The sequence below is a fragment of the Tauraco erythrolophus genome, chromosome 11, assembly GCF_009769465.1.
Source record: "Tauraco erythrolophus isolate bTauEry1 chromosome 11, bTauEry1.pri, whole genome shotgun sequence".
Lineage (NCBI taxonomy): Eukaryota > Metazoa > Chordata > Aves > Musophagiformes > Musophagidae > Tauraco > Tauraco erythrolophus.
Genome location: NC_141475.1, coordinates 985,679 through 1,005,894, shown reverse-complemented (window position 1 = coordinate 1,005,894; position 20,216 = coordinate 985,679). Strand labels below are relative to the sequence as shown.

Below are 20,216 nucleotides of genomic sequence, written 5' to 3'. Positions count from 1 at the left end.
AAAGGGGACTCACGTGGAGTGGAGGAGGCACTCCCCCTCTCCTATTTTCTCTCCCATTTCAAATATCATCCCCTTCCCCTTCCCCTCTCCCTCTGCCTGGCCCTAGCATAAGCATGCAACACAACCAGCAGGAACAGATGTCTGACCGTGCCGTGCCCAGGGACTGGCAACATCCAGGCCACGCACACAAGTCGCCCAGAGAAACAAGGCTCTGGAAAAGATTAATGGTGAGAGAGGCTTCTGTGGCTGCGAAAAGGAGACTGTGGTTGATCATCTGCTCTCAGCTGAAGGGAGAGGAGAACAAGCCTTTTGTTTGTCCCAGTTCTTCTCTTCCTCCTCGTCAGAGATTGCCATCACCACTGCTTCTGGAGGTGGGGAGGAGATGGGGTGGGGGGGCTGCAGCTGGCGACTCAGCTTCATCTCTCAGGCAGCAGGACGAAGAAGATGGCCTTGAGGAAGTGACCAAAGCTGCAAACAGCAGCCACGAGCCAGTGGGAGCGGAGGCTGGGGTCGGTATTCACCACGCATTTTGTGATGTCCGCCTAACGAGGAGGAGGGAAGAGAAACCATCAGAGAGAGATGCCCAGAACCACTCCAACCACCACTGCGGACTCTCCCAGCCCCAACGGCACCGTGCCACCACCGCTGCAGCACCGCTCTGCCCCGCCGCCAACAGCCACAAACGCTTGCTCTGACGCTTCCACGCACCACGAGTTATTAAATCAGGCTCAGGAGCTCTGTGAAATACACTTTCTCCGTTCCGCATTGATAAGGCAAAGGTCCCCCTTTCAGCCACCCCTGAGGAAAGAAGTGCTGCAGGAAGATTGTCAAGCATTTTCCATTTTGAATAGCTAAATAAAAGAAACTTTCTTCCCCTTTTCAAAAGGGCTAGGAAGCTTTGGCAATATCAGCATTCTCATCCTTTGCCGTAAAGCAAGATGCTTCCCAGAGGTTGTCCTGTTTAATATCAGCTCAAGTTGCTTGAACTTTTTCTCTTGCCTTAATGTTTTATTTGGAACTCGTCCAAGCAAGCCAACCCCCTCCAGTTACATCTCAGGCAATGCAAGCTTTGTTTGTGGAAATATGTGTGCTGGCAGAGATGCCTCCCAGACGCGTGGGCTAGATTTAAAGATCACTTGGGCAGCTGGTTTCAAGTATTAACAAGAATAGAAGCTGGCCTGCAATGAATAAAAACTAACAACAGTCCAGCAAATTCATGAAGACAGGATCTCAGCTGGCATCAGGAGGAGAAGGTGGAAAACACCTGGAGGGTAAAGCAAACAGGACCGAGGTAGATAGAAAATTGCATCTTCTGGTGGGAGGAACAAATTCAAGTTCTGCCAACAATAAAATTGAGTTTGTGGTTAAACTTCAGTCCAGCACAAGGAGATACGGACTGTAGCTCTGTAACAACGCGTGCACTGTTAGCCCATCAACCTAATGTGGTTTTCAGAAATGGCTTTTGGGTGGCAAATAAGAACAAGAGTTGAGTCACAGGGAGGGAAAATATTCATCAGCCTCAAAAGCTTTTTCTTTACAAGCTCAGCTCAGCAGTCTTCTGAGTTTGCCTTTTGACACAAGTCTCATTGACCAAGCAGAAGGAAGTCAGACTCTTGACCCTGAGATGTTCCTTCCGTAAAATGGGACGCGAGAGCTGCTGAATGCTCCACTAATCTTTTCCAGTATTTCTGCCTGTGGTCAAGACATGGGTGAGCCTCCCTGACTGACCGTGGCGATAATTAGAAGAAAACAGAAGGGGGACTGAAGGGACAAACCCCTGGGTCCGATTAGTGAACATAGCCACACTAACCGACTCCACCGTCATCTACAGACCAAAGATCTGTTGACAGCAGCCTCAACAGCCTCCCACACAGTTCCTCCCTCCCAAGAAAGTCTGAAAGGCTGGCACACTCAATCACCCCGCACCGCTGTTCCCTGGGGAGCATTAGGAGACACTGAGCCCACGAATAACTGACAAATAGAGATCGCAGGAGGAAGGAATACAGGCACTCAAGGACGGGAAGAAACAGGATGACGGGAGGAAGCTGAATCAGCACGCGGAGTGCTCCTGAGGCTGAACACCAAGGTGTGGAAATGCTGCTGCCTATAGCTACACAAGCAAACATAGCAAGCAGCCAAGATAGCACGTAACAGAAGATGCTGCAATGTAGTACCGGTGGTTATAGGTATTTTACTTTATCTGTATCATACAATCACAGAATGGTTTGGGTTGGAAGGAACCTTCAAGATCATCTAGTTCCAACCCCCTTGCCATGGGCAGGGACACCCTCCACTACACCAGGTTGCCCAAAGCCTCATCCAACCTGGCCTTGAACACTGCCAGGGATGGGGCAGCCACAGCTTCTCTGGGCAACCTGTGCCAGTGCCTCACTACCCTCATTGTAAACAATTTTTTTCTTATGTCTAATCATGGAGGAAAGTAAAATGGGTCTGCCCAGATGCTTTCAATGATGGCTTAGCAAACACCCTACTGGCATTTTTTAAAAGTCTGAACTGATTCAGCCTGTACAATTTGAGGGACCAGCACATCCCTACAACACAGTTGTGTCAAGCTGTTTCTTTAGCCACGAGACATCACGAAGTGCAAGTACCCACCTGAACACGTATGCAGATGTTAGGGAGGGTGACCAATAAGAAACCTCAGCTGTGAAGGGCTTTAGTCCCTCCTGGGAACGAGCACAAGGCCCAGATATGCACACCAGGTTGATTACAGCTGCAGAGGGTTAACTTCGAGAGAAAGCAGGAACTCCCCAAAGCTGTGCTATGCCCAATAACCTCACCGCAGCTAATCAAGAGGAGCTGTAGTCAGAAGCATTTACAAATTTGTGTGGTGCCTGCTTAGATCAACGGCATTGCCTTAGCTTTTGTTATCCAAACAAAGCACACCTGATAAGGCAGTGGAATTGAAAAATTTCAAAGCTACTTAATCAAACAGGTCTTTGAGTCTTGTGAGGCACTGATAAACCGTTGCAACGGCAGTTTGATCTTCGCCTGTTAATTATTCAAACAAGTTCAAGTCGCATGCTCTTCTTTGGAGCAAACGCAGGTAAGAGTTGCTAAAAAAAAAATAATAATCTTTCTGTTCTACTGTAAAGCCACTAGTGAGGCTGCAAACTCTCCCCAGAGAGAGAGAATGCCTCAAGGGGTTACACATTCCTTGTTTCTCCTAAGAGGTTTGTTTTGGGCTGGGCTTTGGGGGGTAGGGGCTTTCTCCACCCTATGGAAGCTGTATGGGAACCTACTGCTGAGTGGAGACTTTCAAATGCTTTTCCAAGGTCTCCACGATGGCTTTTCTGGAACAGCTCAGAGCACGGTGGTTCCTCTTGGCAGCCTCAACCTGAGCCAAGGCGTAAGAGCCGGGGGCCACGCGCACAGGGGAAACAAGGACTCCATGCCAAGACAAACTAACAACCAGCTAGGATGGGCAGCAGATGAAAGGGTCACTGCTACCGAGCTGTTTCGTCTGGCCCCTTTGTGAACAAGGCCGGGAAATTTCACACTGCAGTGCCTAGACCAAGAGGAAGAACATTCAGCGAAGCAGAGCACAACATGGCAAGAGGATTAGCAGCCTTCCTCCAGACTGAAGGAACCACTCATTTCTAGAGGGAAAACATCCCCGTGTTGCAGCCCAAAACTGCTGATAATAATTTGATACTAATTGCTGATATACTGGAGACAGGCTGCAACCAGTACAACCCATCAGCTTTTACAGTCATTTTGTTTGATTGGGGGCAGCGAGACTGGCTCCCCTTTCTCTGGGCCAGATCCTGAGAGCAAGCAGCATGGGTTCAGCAACTCCAACAGACGTGCGCTGGCCACCCAGACAGATGATGGCCAGAAGGAGCTAGCAGCAGACAGGGCTTATCTCCTCAGCTGCAAAGAACCACTTCTGGTCAGGGGATGGGGTTTGTGGCTTGTTTGCTACGCAACGGACTTTCAAAAAAAAAAAAAAATCTATTTGGAACTACCAAAACACCCTGTTTTGAACTCTAATGATGTAGTACAAAAGTTAAAATGAGATGCTAACTTATCAGAACATGCGTGTTTTACCAAAACAAGGAAAAAAAATTAGTTGGAGACTAGGAGGAGACACATTCCTACGTGACATTTCAATTCTAATGAAACTGGATTTTTTCCAAAGGAAAAATTGTTTCAGAGAATACATTTCAACCAGCTCTACAGGTACCCAGTTAAAATAAGCCTCAAACGATCCTGAGGCAGGGATTTCACAGGCAGGAACAGTGGTACTTAATCAGTCGCTTTCCCAGGATATCCTCTTCACCCACCTCGGCACAATTTTTTGTGCGGATGCAAAATGAAACGGATCAGGGCGTTCAAATCAAAGGTTATTTCTCAGCCCAGTCAAACACTTCCCTGACCCAGCTGGCCCGAAGGTCGCACAGTTTTAGAGAGGGCAAGGGTGATCTAAGGAGGCAATGACGCTTAGCAAATGCAAGGGATCCAACATCGGAACGACGTCACTCTTCCGGTTGCCCTGCATCGAGAAGGTGCCTTCACTCCTGGGGAAACTAGGGGACTGAATCAGCTACAGGCACACTTGGGAAGCCTCAGCACAGAGCAGCAAGGCTCAGTTTGGAAAAAGACATCCTCCTCCTCCTTCCTCTGATCTGTGTAGGGTGCGGAGCCTGACCATTTCCTGACGGCTCAAGAATAAATATCACCTCTTAGAAAGGAGGGAATTCGCTGCGGTGGCTCAGCCTGGAATGAGTGCACGCCTTGGGAACAAGAGGTCCCACGAGCTCAGTGGTGTCATATGATGGTATTTAGCTCTAGGCAGCATCTGCCAGGCAGTACACCAAAGTGCTCTGGGCTGTACTGCTCCGAGGAGGTCTATATCCCTGCCAGAAAGGCACAGAGACCCTGGCACAGATGTACATCACCCAGCTGCCAACTGCCAACGTAGCCAAGCAGTCACCTCGGTCTCCTGGGGAGGTCACTAGACGGGTGTCTGGCTATTCCACAGCACCAAAGTAAAGCTCTTGCTCTGAACCATCCTCCACAGAAGCATTGTATTTCCCATTGGGTGTGGGGAGAAGCAAAGAAATCAGATGCTCAAAGCCATACGATACGGAGCCACACTCCAACGCGGAGCAGCACCGTGCCTTACGCACAGTCTTGGAGTAGGCCAGAGGCAGAGCCACGAGCCCTCCCACTGTCAATGGGTGTAACGAGCACTCTTCAAAGCACAAGCATGCCTCAATTTGAGCTACGTCAGAAGAGGTTATTCATGGAGCATCATCAGAGCCAGGTCAGGAAACAGCACAACCTGTCAGATTGTAATATCCCTTTAAAATCCCTTACAGTGGCAAGTCACATTAATACACACTAAGCTTTGACTTGGGCACCTGTGGGGCAGGTGAAAGGGGAATTCAGTTGGCCGGCCTCATTTTTTTTTCAGTTTCTAGAAAACAGCTGCCCAAGAGAATGACCCCTATTTACAGTCTCCCGCTACGACTGGCTGGCAGCTCCAGGGATGTTCAGGTCAGGAACAGAAGAGGCACCGGTGGGTCAGGACTGAGTTAGTCTGGCACAGCTACACAGGAAGCTGAGGAGCAGAAGAGCTGATGCAGTTGAGGATGGGACCATGAGGCAGTAACAGAGCTATATGGAGTCTAGCACAGGTGTGAATAGGACAGTGGTGGCCACAGGGCTGTGGAAGAGAACCTCATTTGATGTTTTTCTGCACAAAGCTGCAGTGGGGACACTCTCCCTTTCATTAACTGGGATGTTTTCTGACCTGCACGTGTGGAAGCAAGCTTGATCAGACAGCGTCTCTTACCCAGCCTCCTCTCCTTTTCAGCCATGTCACCAAGGTCTTGCGGACAAATTCTCCCAGGCAGTCGACGATGGTGTGGACCATGGCTGGCTGCGCATGCCGCACGCAGTCCACCGCCAGCCCAGCTGCCACAGCATAGAGGGACACCACCTTGCCCCACGTTATGCCTACGGAGAGAAGAAAAGTCATTCAGATCTACACACATAGCTCAGTCTTGACAGTCAAAGGACTCCGAGCTCGAGTGCAGCCACAGTTCTGCATGCTCTCCACCACGAAGGAAAAGAATCATGGAATCATAGAATGGTTTGGGTTGGAAGGGACCTCAAAGATCATCTAGTTCCAACTCCCCTGCCATAGGCAGGGACAACCAGGATTGGGGAAGACTCTCCATCTGGAGGAGCAGAATTAAATGATCTGACCTGGGCATGCTTTGACCAGCTCTCAGCACTGGGTGCACAGCTTTGGAGAAAGCAGCCCAAAGGCATCATCAGAAGAGGGAAAACGTGTACCACTGTGGTCTATCCTGCCATTGGGCAATGTGGGGTTTTTGTCACCAGCACACCTCTTAAACACCCTTTAGACAAAGTGTTCCTGTTTGGTTTTTTTTTGCCAGATCAGAGGAGACTGTTCCGCTGTCACATGCAAAGCACACATGAGATAAGCACTGTCAGTTCTACCATGACATCACAGCAAAAAAGGTAGGGAAAGCTACAGGGCCAAGAGGGTTGGTATCCTCCTTAATGTAAGGAGTACACCTCAGTCTCCACCTGAAAACCAGGCAGCTCCAAGAATTTGGCCACTCTGCCTAAAGCACTTAACATTGCATATCCAGTCCTACTGAAGGCAGTGCAGGGATGGAGTGTCGGTCAGTTATCTAATCTCCCAGAAAACAGCCTTCCTGCTAGGCTGACCTGCCAGCAGCGAATGCTCCATGGAAGTCGTCCTAGCAGCAGTCATCTTCCTGTTCGTGCTAGTGATAAGTGCTCGAGCCCAGTTCTGGGTACCAGCCAACGTCCCTGGGTCTCCCTTGCACTTTGCCAACACCACTGGGCATAAATCCTCCATGCTTGAACATTGCAGCCAGCCTCATCAGGCTTTTATCAGGACCAGTGACCTGGAAACGGAACCCTTCTGCACCCACATAGAACAACTACCACAGCACAACGGCACGTGGATCTCCTTTGGATCCACTAGGAAGTTTAATTCCCTCTCTTACTTTATTATGTGGAATAGCAGTATTTGACAAGCATCCTGCGAAGTATTTTACAGTGTTAGGTCTCTATGGAGTCTGTCCAAGGTCTCTTCCAAACGCAGCCAGAAGCCAGGTGAAGTTTCAGTATTTAAAAAACACACAAAACCATTCTTGCTGGGTTGCAACAAGAAAGAAAACAGGTGAGAGGAAGGAAAAACTAGTTCAGTCACTAGATCTAAGGACCAGAAGGGGTTAAACACACAATCAAGAAACTGGACGTGCTCAGCAATCTATCAGCTAAGCAAGCAAACCCTTAAATACGATTTAAACGAAGTAAAGAGTCTCCCTCTTTCCTTGCCACAGTGCCAGATCCTCAGGCACCCTGACCCATCTCTTCGGGCTGGAGCTCCAGGCTCCCCACATTCCTTCCCAAGACGTGCAGGTTTCAGAGCGTTCCCACAACCCTCCCACTTAGTGCCCCAAAAGGGACACTCGCACTAACGCTCTCAGGAACCGCTCGCTTTTTGTTTTTTAAACAAACGAACAAAAAAGCAGTAAACTTCAGGGAAACTATCATTTATCTGTCCTCCTCACACTGCCCGTCACCATGACAGCCCGCAGAAGGAGCCAGGAAGAGGCTAGGAAACCGCAGGAGAAAACACTAGACCGAGGGCTTCTCCTGGCAAGAGAGAGGCTGTCAGCTGCAGGTCAACACCTCTCTGCCCAACAACAGAGGCTTTAAGGGGTTACCTCTTGCTGACCACAATCTCCTGGACCAGAGCCTCAGCTTGCTTATAATCAGCTTCAGTGTAAGTCAGGTTTTGCTGCAGGAGCCTGACTCCTTGTATCTTCAGTCACAGGAACCAAAGTTACCCAAAATTCCAGGGAAGAGTTCACTGGCTTATTCCCAAGCTTTTACAGACGGCATTCTTTCTCAAGTATCTGAAGCAAGCCCATTAGCTTTGAGATATCTACAAGGCAGTAACTAAAACTGACAGGGGGCTGAGGCCAGCCTGGTACAGAAAGACAGTTGCAGTCTTGATTAACTTTGTTTTAACCCAAATTTCTCTTTCCAACAGAAGAAAAGTATATCCACAATCTCTGAAAGACAAAGGACCAAGGACTCAATAGACCGGTGATTTCCCTAAACCACAGGAAAGCAGTTTGTCCTACGGACATGTCAGTCCAGGTGTCTCCTCCCAGGGAGGATGGAGAGAAAGCCCTTCAGCTCTGGCTTCTCTCCACGGCTGCTGCGCAGCGGTGCTTGCTGCAGGACTTGCACGACGTGAACGCTCCCCCAGCACACGGGCAGAGCCCCTCTCCCCTTCACGTGGTCAGCAAAGAGGGCGAGTTGTTGGCCGATGCTTATCGTGGTGATGGATGTGAAGGGCTCAGTGGTCACTTCCCATTATCCTCCTCTTTACAGAGCACGCCTCCAAGGGTCAAACCAATTTTTCAGTCTGCTCTTCCTGTTGCCAGCAGAGCTGGGCCACAGGGGTGGGAGAGGAGGAAATCCCTTCCTGATTTCTCGGCATGGAAACTCCTCTGTTGTCACTGCTGGAGGCAGAAGATGGAGACAGCTGGCTGGGCTCCTCACTCAAGACAGAAGGGCACAGGAGCCTGTGCTCCTGTTCACACAGATGTTGTGGGGGAGCCCTAAAGCAAGGGAAGAGCGGATGTCTCTACTCTAGACCAAAGCTGGGCCATGCCTGCGGCTGGTCCCTCTGCCCCAGCAGGGCTCGAGCAGCTGTCCAGACCCAGGCAGGGCAGGGGAACAGGCCGCAGCACTCCCTATCTGCACCCTTCCAGGACACCAGCTCCAGTAATTTTTCTTGTTCAAGGATTCCCTTGGCAGGGGTAAAGGGGCACAATCTACCGAGAGGGCAGTGTCTCTGCCTGCTGTGGTGTCCCAGCCAGGGTTAGGGTAACACTGGCTTGATGCATCCCTTGGCATAAGCTGGAACTGCACACAAGCAGAGAAGACACATGGTCTGGCTGTAAATTCCTCGGAAGGTCTGGCTGCCATCCAGATTGGGTGAAATGGGCACTCAGCACCAAGAGAAACAAGCTATTCACAGCTTCCCACTGTGCGGACTGGCATGCACAGGAGCTCACGGCAAGAGGGAACGGAAAACTCTGTTCAGAAAAGAGTGATCAAACCAGAGAAAGCTCTGAAACTTCTGCTCACAGAGAGGGAAGAAAAGGACACGGAAAATGTGAAAAGCTGCTTAGAAGGCATTTTAAAAATAAGAAATACAAGTTGCAGACTCAAGGCCAGTCATGCAGCTGAAGGTATGTAAACACTGGCGAGCCCGGGGGAAAATGAATTAGCAGGAGAGGACCGCTCTTGAAAGTGTTCCCGCTGCACATCAGCTTGCCTGCCCCACGGAGAGCTCAAGAAGCCACGAGACACGACTGCGCGGAGTCTCAGAGCACCGCGCTACCCAAGGAGAGTCAAACTAACTTCCCTCTGCTCCACTCGGCATCCGAGCCCGACCCGCGAGGCAGACCTAAGAGAAACATGACCAAGTGCTGGGAGAGTACAGCCAGACACAACACGCTTTCTGCTAGTGGCCAGAAGGAAGCCAAGAAGGATGTGCACAAGGCCGGAAACTCAACTCTAGGGCCCAAGCAACGAGGAAGCAGTGGGACGCATTTGCTCCTGCAGGGGAAAGCATTTTCTCCCAAGAACCCGTTACCCATGCATCCCTGTTGTACAGGGCTCACTGTGGCCCAAGCAATCCTGATTACAAGCCCCTAAACCACCACAAAACCAGGATGAAAGCTTGGAGAGAGCCCTCATGCCTAGCAGCTCCTACCAACTGGAGGAAACCGCTTCCTTTAGGAAAGGAAAATGCATCTTCCTTTTCTTCTTCTGTTTTTCCACCGAGTGACCCCTTCCTTCAACAGCTAATGTAAATGCCAGCTCAGCCAGGCCCCAATCCAAAGCCTGTTAACGTCAGTGGAAAGTCTCCTGCTGTCTGCAGAGCAGCTTTGGGCCACACACCAGAACCAGTGGTATCGTCACAGAAGCAATGCTGCTGCAGATCCTCTAACATCCAAAGCAGGTCAGGGCTCTGCAGTGCCAACCTCCACGCAGACAGGCTCTCCTCGCTCCGAATAACTAACGGCTTGTATGGAAACAGGGACGCAAAACACAGCTTGAGCCTCACCATGCTCTGTGACCTGCTCACCTTCTGCCTATGTTCTCTTGCTGTAATTTGGATTCGTGCTGTCCTTGCTACACCAGAGAAAAGCCAAACCTGAGATAACTGGAATAGGCAATGCAGTAAAGTCAAATATGGCACAATGCACCCATGCAGCAGGGCCAATAAGGATGCCAGATGTCCTCAGTCTTGCCTTTGTGAGAGGTCCATCTAGGTCTTGTGCTTAGTCAAGACTTGTAGACAGTGCAGACAGCAAGTGAGCACAGCCAGAGCTACAGTGTGAAGACTCAAAAACAGATCAGAGTGTGAAAGAAGGCCACGTAAAAGATTTAGCAGAAAATCTCTCCAGCAAGATAGGGTCACAATCCCCCACTCCCTTGCTGGAAAGGTGTTGCGAGTGACCAGCGGGGCTCCCCAGACTGTCTAGGCGCTGCAGTGTCAGCTGGAGCTGTTTTCTCAATAAACTGGACAGTGAAAAACAGGCCGAGATGCTTTAGCCATTGGTAATTGGCACGAAAACTCAGACTGCACTTGAGTCTCTGGTTTCCTTTGCTCAATAAGAGCCTCTTTCCTCTGAACTATGAAGTTGGGGGGGGGGGGGAGGGAAAGAAAAAAAAAGGAATGAATGTCTGGCTGCCAGACCCAACTCCGATTTGCTGGACTTAGCATTAAATGCTGAGTCTTGAGACTGTAGTTGAGATCCAGGAATGTTAAAAATCAGCAACTCCTCCCTCTCTGCCACTCAGCAGCCTTCTAGCAAGATAAATTACAATAATGAACTGATAAAAGCAACAGAATGCACAACCCCAGCTTCATGCTCACAGGTTATCCTGTTAGTTGCTCTGAGGCAGAGATGAAAGAAGAAAAACCAGAGCACACAGAGCACTGGGAAGGTTTGAATCCACCCCCTGTGCAGCCAGCCAACTGCCAGCCAGTTTGGCAGCACAGTGTCCCTAGGCACGGGGCAGCACTAGCAACAGAGCTTGAGCCTGGGCTCCTGTCGTGTTCCCAAAGTCTCTAGCATTGCCAGCCTCAAAGGGCTGAGTCTGGATCCCCTCCTTACTACCCTGAAAACCCCAAGTTTAGAACCAAGAGTTACAATTTCTGGCGTTATTTTCAACAAAAAACATTTTAAACCATCCACACTTTTCACTGGACTCCTGAGCTGAGAAGTTGAAGAACACCAAAAACCACAGCTGTCAATGAATCCGTCCACATTCCTTGGTGAGAGCAGGCCTGCCAGAAGCCAGCAGGGCTTTCTCCCCAGCACCATGTTTACGCAGCACAGCAGCACGCACGGTCTGCTCCACCCGCAGCCATCCACCTCTCTGGCTCAATTCCCTGTGCCACTTCAGCTTTGGAGGTGGGCCAGTTCGGAGGCAGTCAGCTAGAGTTATCTAAGAAGATAACCTACTTACCTGAGCCTGCAAACTTGACCTTCGTCTTTCCGTAAACCTTGACGCAAGTAAAGCTCAGCCCCAAGCGACAAGACAGGCAACCTGCACTTTGAACACAGCCACACTCAGACATTCCTGCCATGCTTGCCCAGCTCCTGCTTTCTGAGCCCACACAGCCTCCCGAGCCAGCCCAGTGCCAAGGCAATCTGCATTCCAGTCATGCTCTGAAAGCATGCAGAGGGCCACAGTACTAGCTACAGAATCCAGTTCCATCCATTTCCTATGGCACAGCTTCAATTTCCCTGATCCGGGCAGTAAATCTGCCCTGCTCAATCTGGCAGGAGCCCTGCTTGAGCAGTGCCTCTCAGAGGTCTATTTTGTTATCTGTTGTGATTCCGGAGAGGCTCTGTGCTCTCTGCCGTAACACACTCCAGATCCGAAGTCCTGGATGTCAGCACAGGGCTTCTCCAGGCTACCAGTGGTTCCCAAGCAGTTCATACGTATGAAGATGCACAGCTGACTGTGAAGATAAAAAGGGTTGGAGTGAAGAAGCCTGTCTGAAAGTACAACAGAAACCTGGACTTCTATCCTGTACCAGCTGCTCCCAAAGTGAAAAGAATCACTGCCTCCTGTGACATTCCCAAGTCAATGCCACTGGATCCAGTGTTTTCACACTGCTATGCTGCTAGCAAGTACCTGTCTTTGGATTTTTTCTTTTTTTTTTTTCTTTTGTTTCCAGTCTCTAACGTCTACTGCCCCTTCCACAGACAACACAACAAGACACTGCAGAAAACCTATAACCGTGTCAGGATTTGCCTGAAAAATCTCCATGTAAAATGCTTCTCTTCCCTTGATCCTCCCAGATGGCACTCCCAGCCACAGGCAGGGATTGTTTTCAGGGAGGCTGAGGTTCCCTCGCAGGAACACAGCACAGAGTGTGCCTTTACTTTTGACAATCAGCTCTGGGACCAGTCAAACAGAAGCAGAAGAACATTCACATCTAAGCAGCGAGAAAGCTCAAAGCACCTGCTTGTCTGGAGCCACTAGCCTTGAGGCTATGAGAGAGCCTTGAAGTATGAGAGAGAAGCAACAACTGGAAGCAACAGGCTCCATTGCAGTTCTGGCTATTGCTGGGGGAAAGGAAGCCAGAAAGAGAGGAACTCCCTTGTGATGAGTTGGTTCTGGCTCCTCGCATCGGCAGCATGAGCTGGAACATGGGAGACTCCCATGTAATGAATCTTCTCCGGTTGCCAATGGTGAACAAAGGAGCTTGGAATGAGTGACCTCCCTGTGCAATGAGGTAACCCCACCTCCTAATGAGGAAAGGCAGGAGATGCCTTCTAGAATGAGCAAGAACCTGCCAGGAGGATATAATAAAACAGGGCATTTCCCTGCCAGAACAACAGAACATAGAGGAGCTCTCATTACATCATTAAAGCAGGGCACACTGCCAAATTGCCCACAGCCCTTCCATAAACCAGGCCCTACCTTGCAGGCCATCCCAGAAACATGCCTTCTCTGAGAGCGCTGGCTCCATCCTGTTCCTTTCCGCCCATCCCTGTCTGCATATCTGTCAGGGCACAGTACCTGCAGTGAAAATCTGGGCAGCTACTGCCAAGAAGGCATCCGTCACCACCGTCTCCGAGTGCAGCGAGATGTTCAATTGGCGGGCGATGTTCCGGTAGACGTTGGGGCGAATGTATTCCAGCTCATCCCCTGGAAGCAAACAGTCAGGAGTCAGCACGCAGAGCACCAAGTCCTGCTCTCACCATGTAGGAATTACAGCTGGGGCCACCCCATGTATCCCTCCAGCCAAAGAGGCTGAACCCTGGCTCCACTGGATTTTAAACAGGCAGCAGAGTGCGTCGGGTCACTTAGATGCATCTTCCTGCCACCTGCGCCCTGCTTTCCTAATATTCCCTGTGCCTGGGCCTCCTAAAGGAGCGGGGACAGGCAGTGGCCCTGTACCAGTGCTGTGGCTGCAGTAATCTCCGACAGAAATGATGTTCCCAGGCTGGCTGCCTGCCTTTCCTCCAACACAGGAGACAGGCCTCAGATAAGCAAAGCCACCTCATTTTTCTTCAGAAGCGAAAAAGGAGGCATGTACATCTACATAAGCTTTTGAGAGATCCGCCCTTTCCCAACACCCCATCAGACTTGTACGAAAAAAGCCTCAAGACGAGAGCGACTCAAGAATGCTGGAGGCTGATGAAAGCCAAGGACCCACCCAGAGCTGCACGACGTTAATTGAGCAAAGAGACTATCAGCTCAGCCATTTCATGCTCACGCAGGCTCTGAGCAATGATCTGGAGTCCTTTGCCTCCTCCAAACAGTTAAAGAGATGTTCATTTGCCTGGCTGACTCCTCAGCACCAAGGGTCCTGACACACACACACACACAGACATGTGCTTTCACTTCCAGGTTGTTTTCTCCCCAGCTGGGAAATGGTTGGAGGTGTTAGGCCAGCTTGAAGACCGAGACGGAAATACCAAGGACAAGCAGAGAACCTCCTCCCACATATCTGAGCTATGGAGCTTGGGCAACAGCCGTAAAGCTTTTCCTCCGTAGCAGAACAAACAATTTTTGAGCAGCAGAAATATTAAAGCCCAGTTTCCAACAGATTTCTCTCTCTATAGGGGTTCACGGATCATAGAATCACAGAATGGTTTGGGTTGGAAGGGACCTCAAAGATCATCCAGTTCCAACCCCCCTGCCATGGGCAGGGACACCCTCCACTACACCAGGTTGCTCAAAGCCTCATCCAACCTGGCCTTGAACACTGCCAGGGATGGGGCAGCCACAGCTTCTCTGGGCAACCGGTCCCAGTGCCTCACCACCCTCTGAGTGAAAAATTTCTTCCTTATATCCAACCTAAACCTCCCCTCTTTCAGTTTAAAGCCATTGCCCCGTGTCCTGTCACTACACGCCCTTGTAAAACGTCCCTCTCCAGCTTTCCTGTGGCCCCTTTAGGTACTGGAAGGTGCTGGAAGGTGTCCCCGGAGCCTTCTCTTCTCCAGGCTGAACAGCCCCAACTCTCTCAGCCTATCTCCAGAGCAGAGGTGCTCCAGCCCTTGGATCATCTGTGTGGCCTCCTCTGGACCCGCTCCAACAGCTCCATGTCCTTCTTGTGTTGGGGACTCCAGAGCTGAATGCAGTATTCCAGGTGGGGTGTCACGAGAGCAGAGTAGAGGGGCAGAATCACCTCCCTCAACTTGCTGTATATTTAACGAGGGTTGCACAGTTGCAATTAATTAATGAGGTTGCATTACACAATGCAAACATCGCATGGGACCAAGGCCCTTTGTGCATGGAGGGTCCTATTTGGTTTAGATTTAGAAGGATGCTCTGTGTCCTTCTCCTGCACAAGGGTGCTCTGGAGCAGCCAGGGGAAGAGAAGAGCTGTCACAACAGCTTTACATCCCACTGCAAGACCCAGATGAGTTGTCCCAGTCAGAGGGCAACTGATCCTCCTGAAAATTTCATTTAGACAGGAACTGAAAAGGAAGATGCCACCCCCGTCAGGAGCTTGTTACAGAGTCATTAGCTGCTGATCCTTAATTTGTTTAACTGGCCCTCAGCACAGCATGGGCAAAGCCCAGCTCTACAGAATTCCACAGATGAGCTCTCCAGACCCTTTGTGCATGTGGGATTGTCCCACACAATCTGATGGCAAGAGGAAGCCCTGCCAACACATGGTCAGCCCTGATAAGAGGAAACATCACTCGTGCTGCTCAACAGCTGTTTTCTCTGCACAGGCTGCCCTGTAAATGCAAGGAAACAGGGATAGCCCTGCCCGGGGTTAGCAGAGGGAGGCACGGGAGCCTGGGATCAGCACTTGGTAGCCTGCCACCCTTACAGCTTTTAACAAGCAGCGCCTGGAGGCCCCAGATGAGATCAGGGCCCGTTTCAGTTGGAGGTACACATGCTGTTCCAGCAGGCCCTGCCCTGCAGCAACGCACAGGGCAGACAAGAGCATCCAGGGAAGAACGGCAGTTCCAGGCTCGTGGAGACTCCCTGCCCCAAGGGCCCCCAGGACCTCTCCAGCAGCACGTGTGGCAGTCTTCTGTGTCCGTGTTCAGATGCCCAACTGCGCACTTTGCAAAATTTAGAGTAATTTCCGTGCTTCTCCTCCTTCCTCCAGTAATCACGGAGGAACGAGCACGGCAGCAGTGACAGTTCCCACACGCAGAAGCTCAGTGCAGAGGTGAAAGGGTGCTTGCCTGGGTCCTGGCCGCAGAAAGGACAAGTTCAGATCTCTGAACAGCAGGTTGGTCTGAGGTGTCTCATTTAGCCATATCATTAGGTTTTACCACCTCTGACTCATTAATTGTACAAACGAGCTGCTAAGCCTCACTGAGCTAACAAGCTCTCACTCCCCAAGACTTTGCAACCGCATGGCCTGTGCCCAGCGCCTCTGCTGGCCCACCAACCAGCTCATCAGACCCTCTACTGCCTCAGCATGTGCAAGAGGGCTAGGAAGTACTCTGACTTCCCATCTCCACAGGCTTCTCAGCACCATCACAGAGGAAAAAAACTGGTCTGGCTTGTTGCACTGCTTAGGAAGCAGCTAAGGACTACCATTTGGGGCAGGTAGCTGGACACCACTCAGCCTTGCACTGGTTATAGCTGCCAAGTGGAAAAGAAAGGGACAGGCCATGTGGCAGGCAGCATTTCTGAACAAACAGTTCGGAAGCAACACTTCATCCTAATAAGGAGGACTGCTCACCCTTCTTCTTGCATGGGTACCACATGGCGCTCTCCAAGCACATTTGCTCAGAGAAGGTGCCAAGTTCCTGCGACTATCAGCCAAATCTTTCCATCTGGACACAAGTAAGTAACAGGAGAGTCATCCAGGAGACGCCTTCAGATCCAGTCTGCCACCTGCTTGCCCTTTAACATGCTCCTGGCCACCCACAGAAGATCTGGTTGAAAGCAAACAAATCTCAACCCCCAACTCAGACAGAGAAGAAATAGAGGACAAAGAGGCAGAGAGATTGACAGAAGAAGAAAAAAAATCCCAAAGACCAAACTGGAAACAAAAATAGAAGTAAAGTCAGCATAGGAGAGAAAAAGTGAAAAAGAATGAATGATGAATGGGGGAAAAAAAAAGAGTCAGTTAAAAGAAACACAGCTATGCCTTAAAAAAGAAAATTGGGATAATATCAAACAGAAGGAAAAAGAAAGGGGAGGAAGTGGAGAGATCAGCCTGGTCCTGAGTTAGTTAGGCCCAGCTGAAGGTTACTTCACCAGACTTATTTGAACTTTAGTGTAATTAAATCAGATGCAAATGCTAGTGGTAGTTTCCAAGCCAGACATGAACTAATACACACCAGCCTGCAGGCAAAGAGGGATGTTGGAAGCAACTTCCAAGAATGAGAGTGTCGAGATCCCGAAAGACAAGCGGCGTGACTTGAGCACGCAGGAGGCTAAAACCAAAAGCAAAAGGCCAGGCAACCGTCAGCATTCAGAGGGTGCTCCTGGTTCAAGCACAACTCCACGTCTTCGTGGAGCAGCCTACAGGCATAACCTTCAAATCGCTCTCCTGGCAGCCACCTGGCCATGGGGCTGGCTAGTTGGGGCACTGAACAGCAGCCAGGCAACACCAGCCATCCTCCTCGCTCCAACAAGGAGCAAGAAAACTCCTGTCTCGCTGGACGATTAGGGTAAGCAAAGGAAAATTAAACACACCGTCAACACACTGTCACTGAAAAGCAGCTTTTATAAAACCTTCGATGCACACGGGCTAAGCAACTATCCCCAAATTAAACATCTTTGCAGCTGGGTGGGCGACTGACAAAGCCCAAGTCTAGAGGCAGCAGCACTCTACTAGGTGCCAGCTTGGGTTGTGTCACAGCAGCCAAGTCATCCGCGGCTGGAGAAAACACTGCAAGACCTGTTAAAATGCCAAGCTGAGAAAGGCTACTGAAACTACTGGGAAAACTGTTACACAGCTGGAGTCTTATGCAGATAACATCAGTTTGCTGTTGGGCTTTCTTGGACTGCATCATGCTTTTCAGTCGTTGCAAGTCCTTGGAAAAAAAGTAGTTCTGCAGAGTGTGCTGAGCAGTGCTCCAAGGGACTGAGGAAACGCAGGTAAAGGAGCTGTTCAGGGAAGATCACCAAAAAAAAAATAATCTAAATGCCCAAAGCAGAGAAGAAAAACCTCTGTATCATCACATGAAAAGCCTCTTGGCACTCATCAATGCCAGAAATCTTAGTGTGGCCTGAATGGCTCCGTATAGGTCTGGGTTCCCACCCGTACCCGCAGGGACTCACCTAGTCGCAGCAGGATGGTGGACACCTCAGCCAGCTTACCCCCAGGCACCGGTGTGTTGTACTCAGGTTTGCTCCAGCTGACGCCCGCTCGAACCAGCCTCGAATTTATGTAGTCTCTGCAGAGAGCCTTGGCTTGGGACACGAGCTCCTTGTCAGTGGGAGACCTGTCAAAAACCTCCATCACCTCCGCAGCAAAGACCGAGGAACGGCGGAGCACTTCCATCCTTGGCCGCTGAGCCCACACCTCGGCACACGCTCGCTGGAAGGCCGACCCGACGCCTCAGATGAGAATCTGCAGGAGCTGCGTGGTTTATCCTCTGGTCTCTTGGTTCGTTACAGCCCCCAGCAGCTATTCTCAAAAGGCCAGTGTGTCATTTCACCTGGTGAATAAAAGAACCAGTAAGCCCTCTAGCATTGCAAAGACGTAAAACAGAAGCCCAGGTGCTCGACCTTACAGTTATGCTAAAGTCAGTAGTATCATATTTGCAAAACATCTGTCTCGGTGCATCTCACAGACAAGGGGCAAGGTCTTCTGCCTTTCAGCAGCTCTGACCTTCACTGGCAGCATGACCCACAGAAGGGCTGCAGTTTGGAATTATCAAGGTGTTTGCTCTTTCCCAGTTCAGATCTAGCAGTCCTAGAATTACCCTTCAGAGAGATGAGAGGGTCAGAGCGTGGAAACAATTCATAGAATGCGAAGGACAATCTCAGCTTGTTTCAATTAAACTGGAAAAAAACTGAATCCCAAATACCAGCTACAAGTAACCTCAACCAGATGTCAATAGACATTCCAGCTCAGTAGGTCATGGATCTTTCTGAAGAAATGGCACTCTTGGAAGAACAGCGGTACGGGAGCGTTTGAAATGTCTCGCTGGAGACAGTTTGCCACATTCTCAGTTTAGGTTTTGGTTCTGCCACTCTTTCTCTTTTACTTTTTTTTTTTTCCCCAAAGCAAAGTGCATACTACTTCGCAAACCTTTAGCAATAGCAGAGAGAGCAGAACAGAAAAGCAGATTTTTAAAAAGTTTTCAGGTGTGAATGCCTAAAAAGAAAATTCAGATTTTCTTCAGTCACCTGAATTCATCTGTTGATCTGACTTCTTAGCCCAGTGCTGCTTTCAAAGCCAGAGTCAGACCAGTCTTTATTCAGATGTTAGTAATAGTGTTTTTCAGTCCCCAGTTTTAGACATCCACTTACAAGAATAATTTTCAAACAAAATAAAGCCAGTTATTTTTCTTTGTCCCAATGAAAAATATATTTACCTCTCATGTTGCACTTTTTCCCCCTCAGTGATTTCTTTCTGGGTTTGGTTTCATGTTTCTTTGGAAGATCTGCATCAATGAACACCTGGTTTAGGATTCATAGGATACTGTCCCACTTCTCTGGAGAGCACCAGCCTTCTCCGCTGTGCCAGTGCCTCCTTCCCCATGTCCCTCAGCTTCGCATCCCAGCGGCACTCCACCGGGATCCTCGGGGCTTGCTCTGCTGCTTTTAAGGGAGCCAGGCAGCAGAGGAGAGCTTCTAGCTTTAGCCTTGTAAGGAAGATGAAATAACCAGGAGGTGGGGTTGCTAGAGCCAGAGAGCAACGCTTTCTCCTCCCCTTTCTTCTCCCTTAAGGAGGTTCTCCGTTGTTCTACTGCGAGAGCCCAGGGGCTCCGTTCAAGGACTCATATTCAGGGTGAGGGCAGGAGAATAATTTCTGGATCCTCTAAGAGGAAGCGATGAATGCATTGCTGACATAGATGGTGAATTCCCACGGCGGCTCGTGCAGAGTCGGTGTTGGCCAGTCATTTTCAGACCGCAGCCGAGTTGGAGAACCGCAGGACATCATACTTCAGCGGTGGGCTAGTTGTGCCAGTTCAATCTGAAACGATGGAGGTGATTAACAGAGAGCTACAGCTCGGGGCTAACACAAGCAGTGCTTGTATTCCCCCAAACGACGAGTAGTCTGATTAAAAAAAAAAAAAATTTCAGAGGGTTTGCTGCTAGGAAATAGTTTGTGCAGAACGTGTCCATTTCATCTCCATGTGTTAAGAAAACTAACATACAAAGTTTAAGGAAAATATTTCATTTAGTTCCAGTGTACGTAGAAATTAATTTCAACATCAACTTCTTGTTGCAACATTATCGTATCGATGCCACAACGCTCAACTTTTCTCCCATGCATGTGTGATACCGTTTCAACCCAACAGACCACATGCAAACGCTGCCTTTTTATGTTATGATTTGAAACAAAAGAAGTTTCAGAATTAGAAGTTTCCTGCAGACAAGAAATTCTACCAGCCCGGACACAAATTCTCCCCAACAAACAACAATTTGTAGATTAATGTCTGGGTACGTGGCATGTTGGAAACACAGCCTTTCCA

General features: G+C 49.8%; 1 protein-coding gene across 1 annotated transcript; it reads right to left on the bottom strand.

Moving 5' to 3' along the window:
- Window positions 1-390: 390 nt before the first annotated feature.
- Window positions 391-19,340, bottom strand: BOK (BCL2 family apoptosis regulator BOK). Its single transcript, XM_009989262.2, has 5 exons — window positions 19,113-19,340; window positions 17,851-18,230; window positions 13,162-13,290; window positions 5,822-5,985; window positions 391-542 (listed from the first exon to the last, which is right to left on the bottom strand). The coding sequence occupies exons 2-5, from the start codon at window positions 18,071-18,073 to the stop codon at window positions 417-419; spliced, it is 642 nt and encodes a 213-aa protein (XP_009987564.1). The 5' UTR covers window positions 18,074-18,230; window positions 19,113-19,340; the 3' UTR covers window positions 391-416.
- Between the last annotated feature and the right edge of the window lie 876 nt (window positions 19,341-20,216).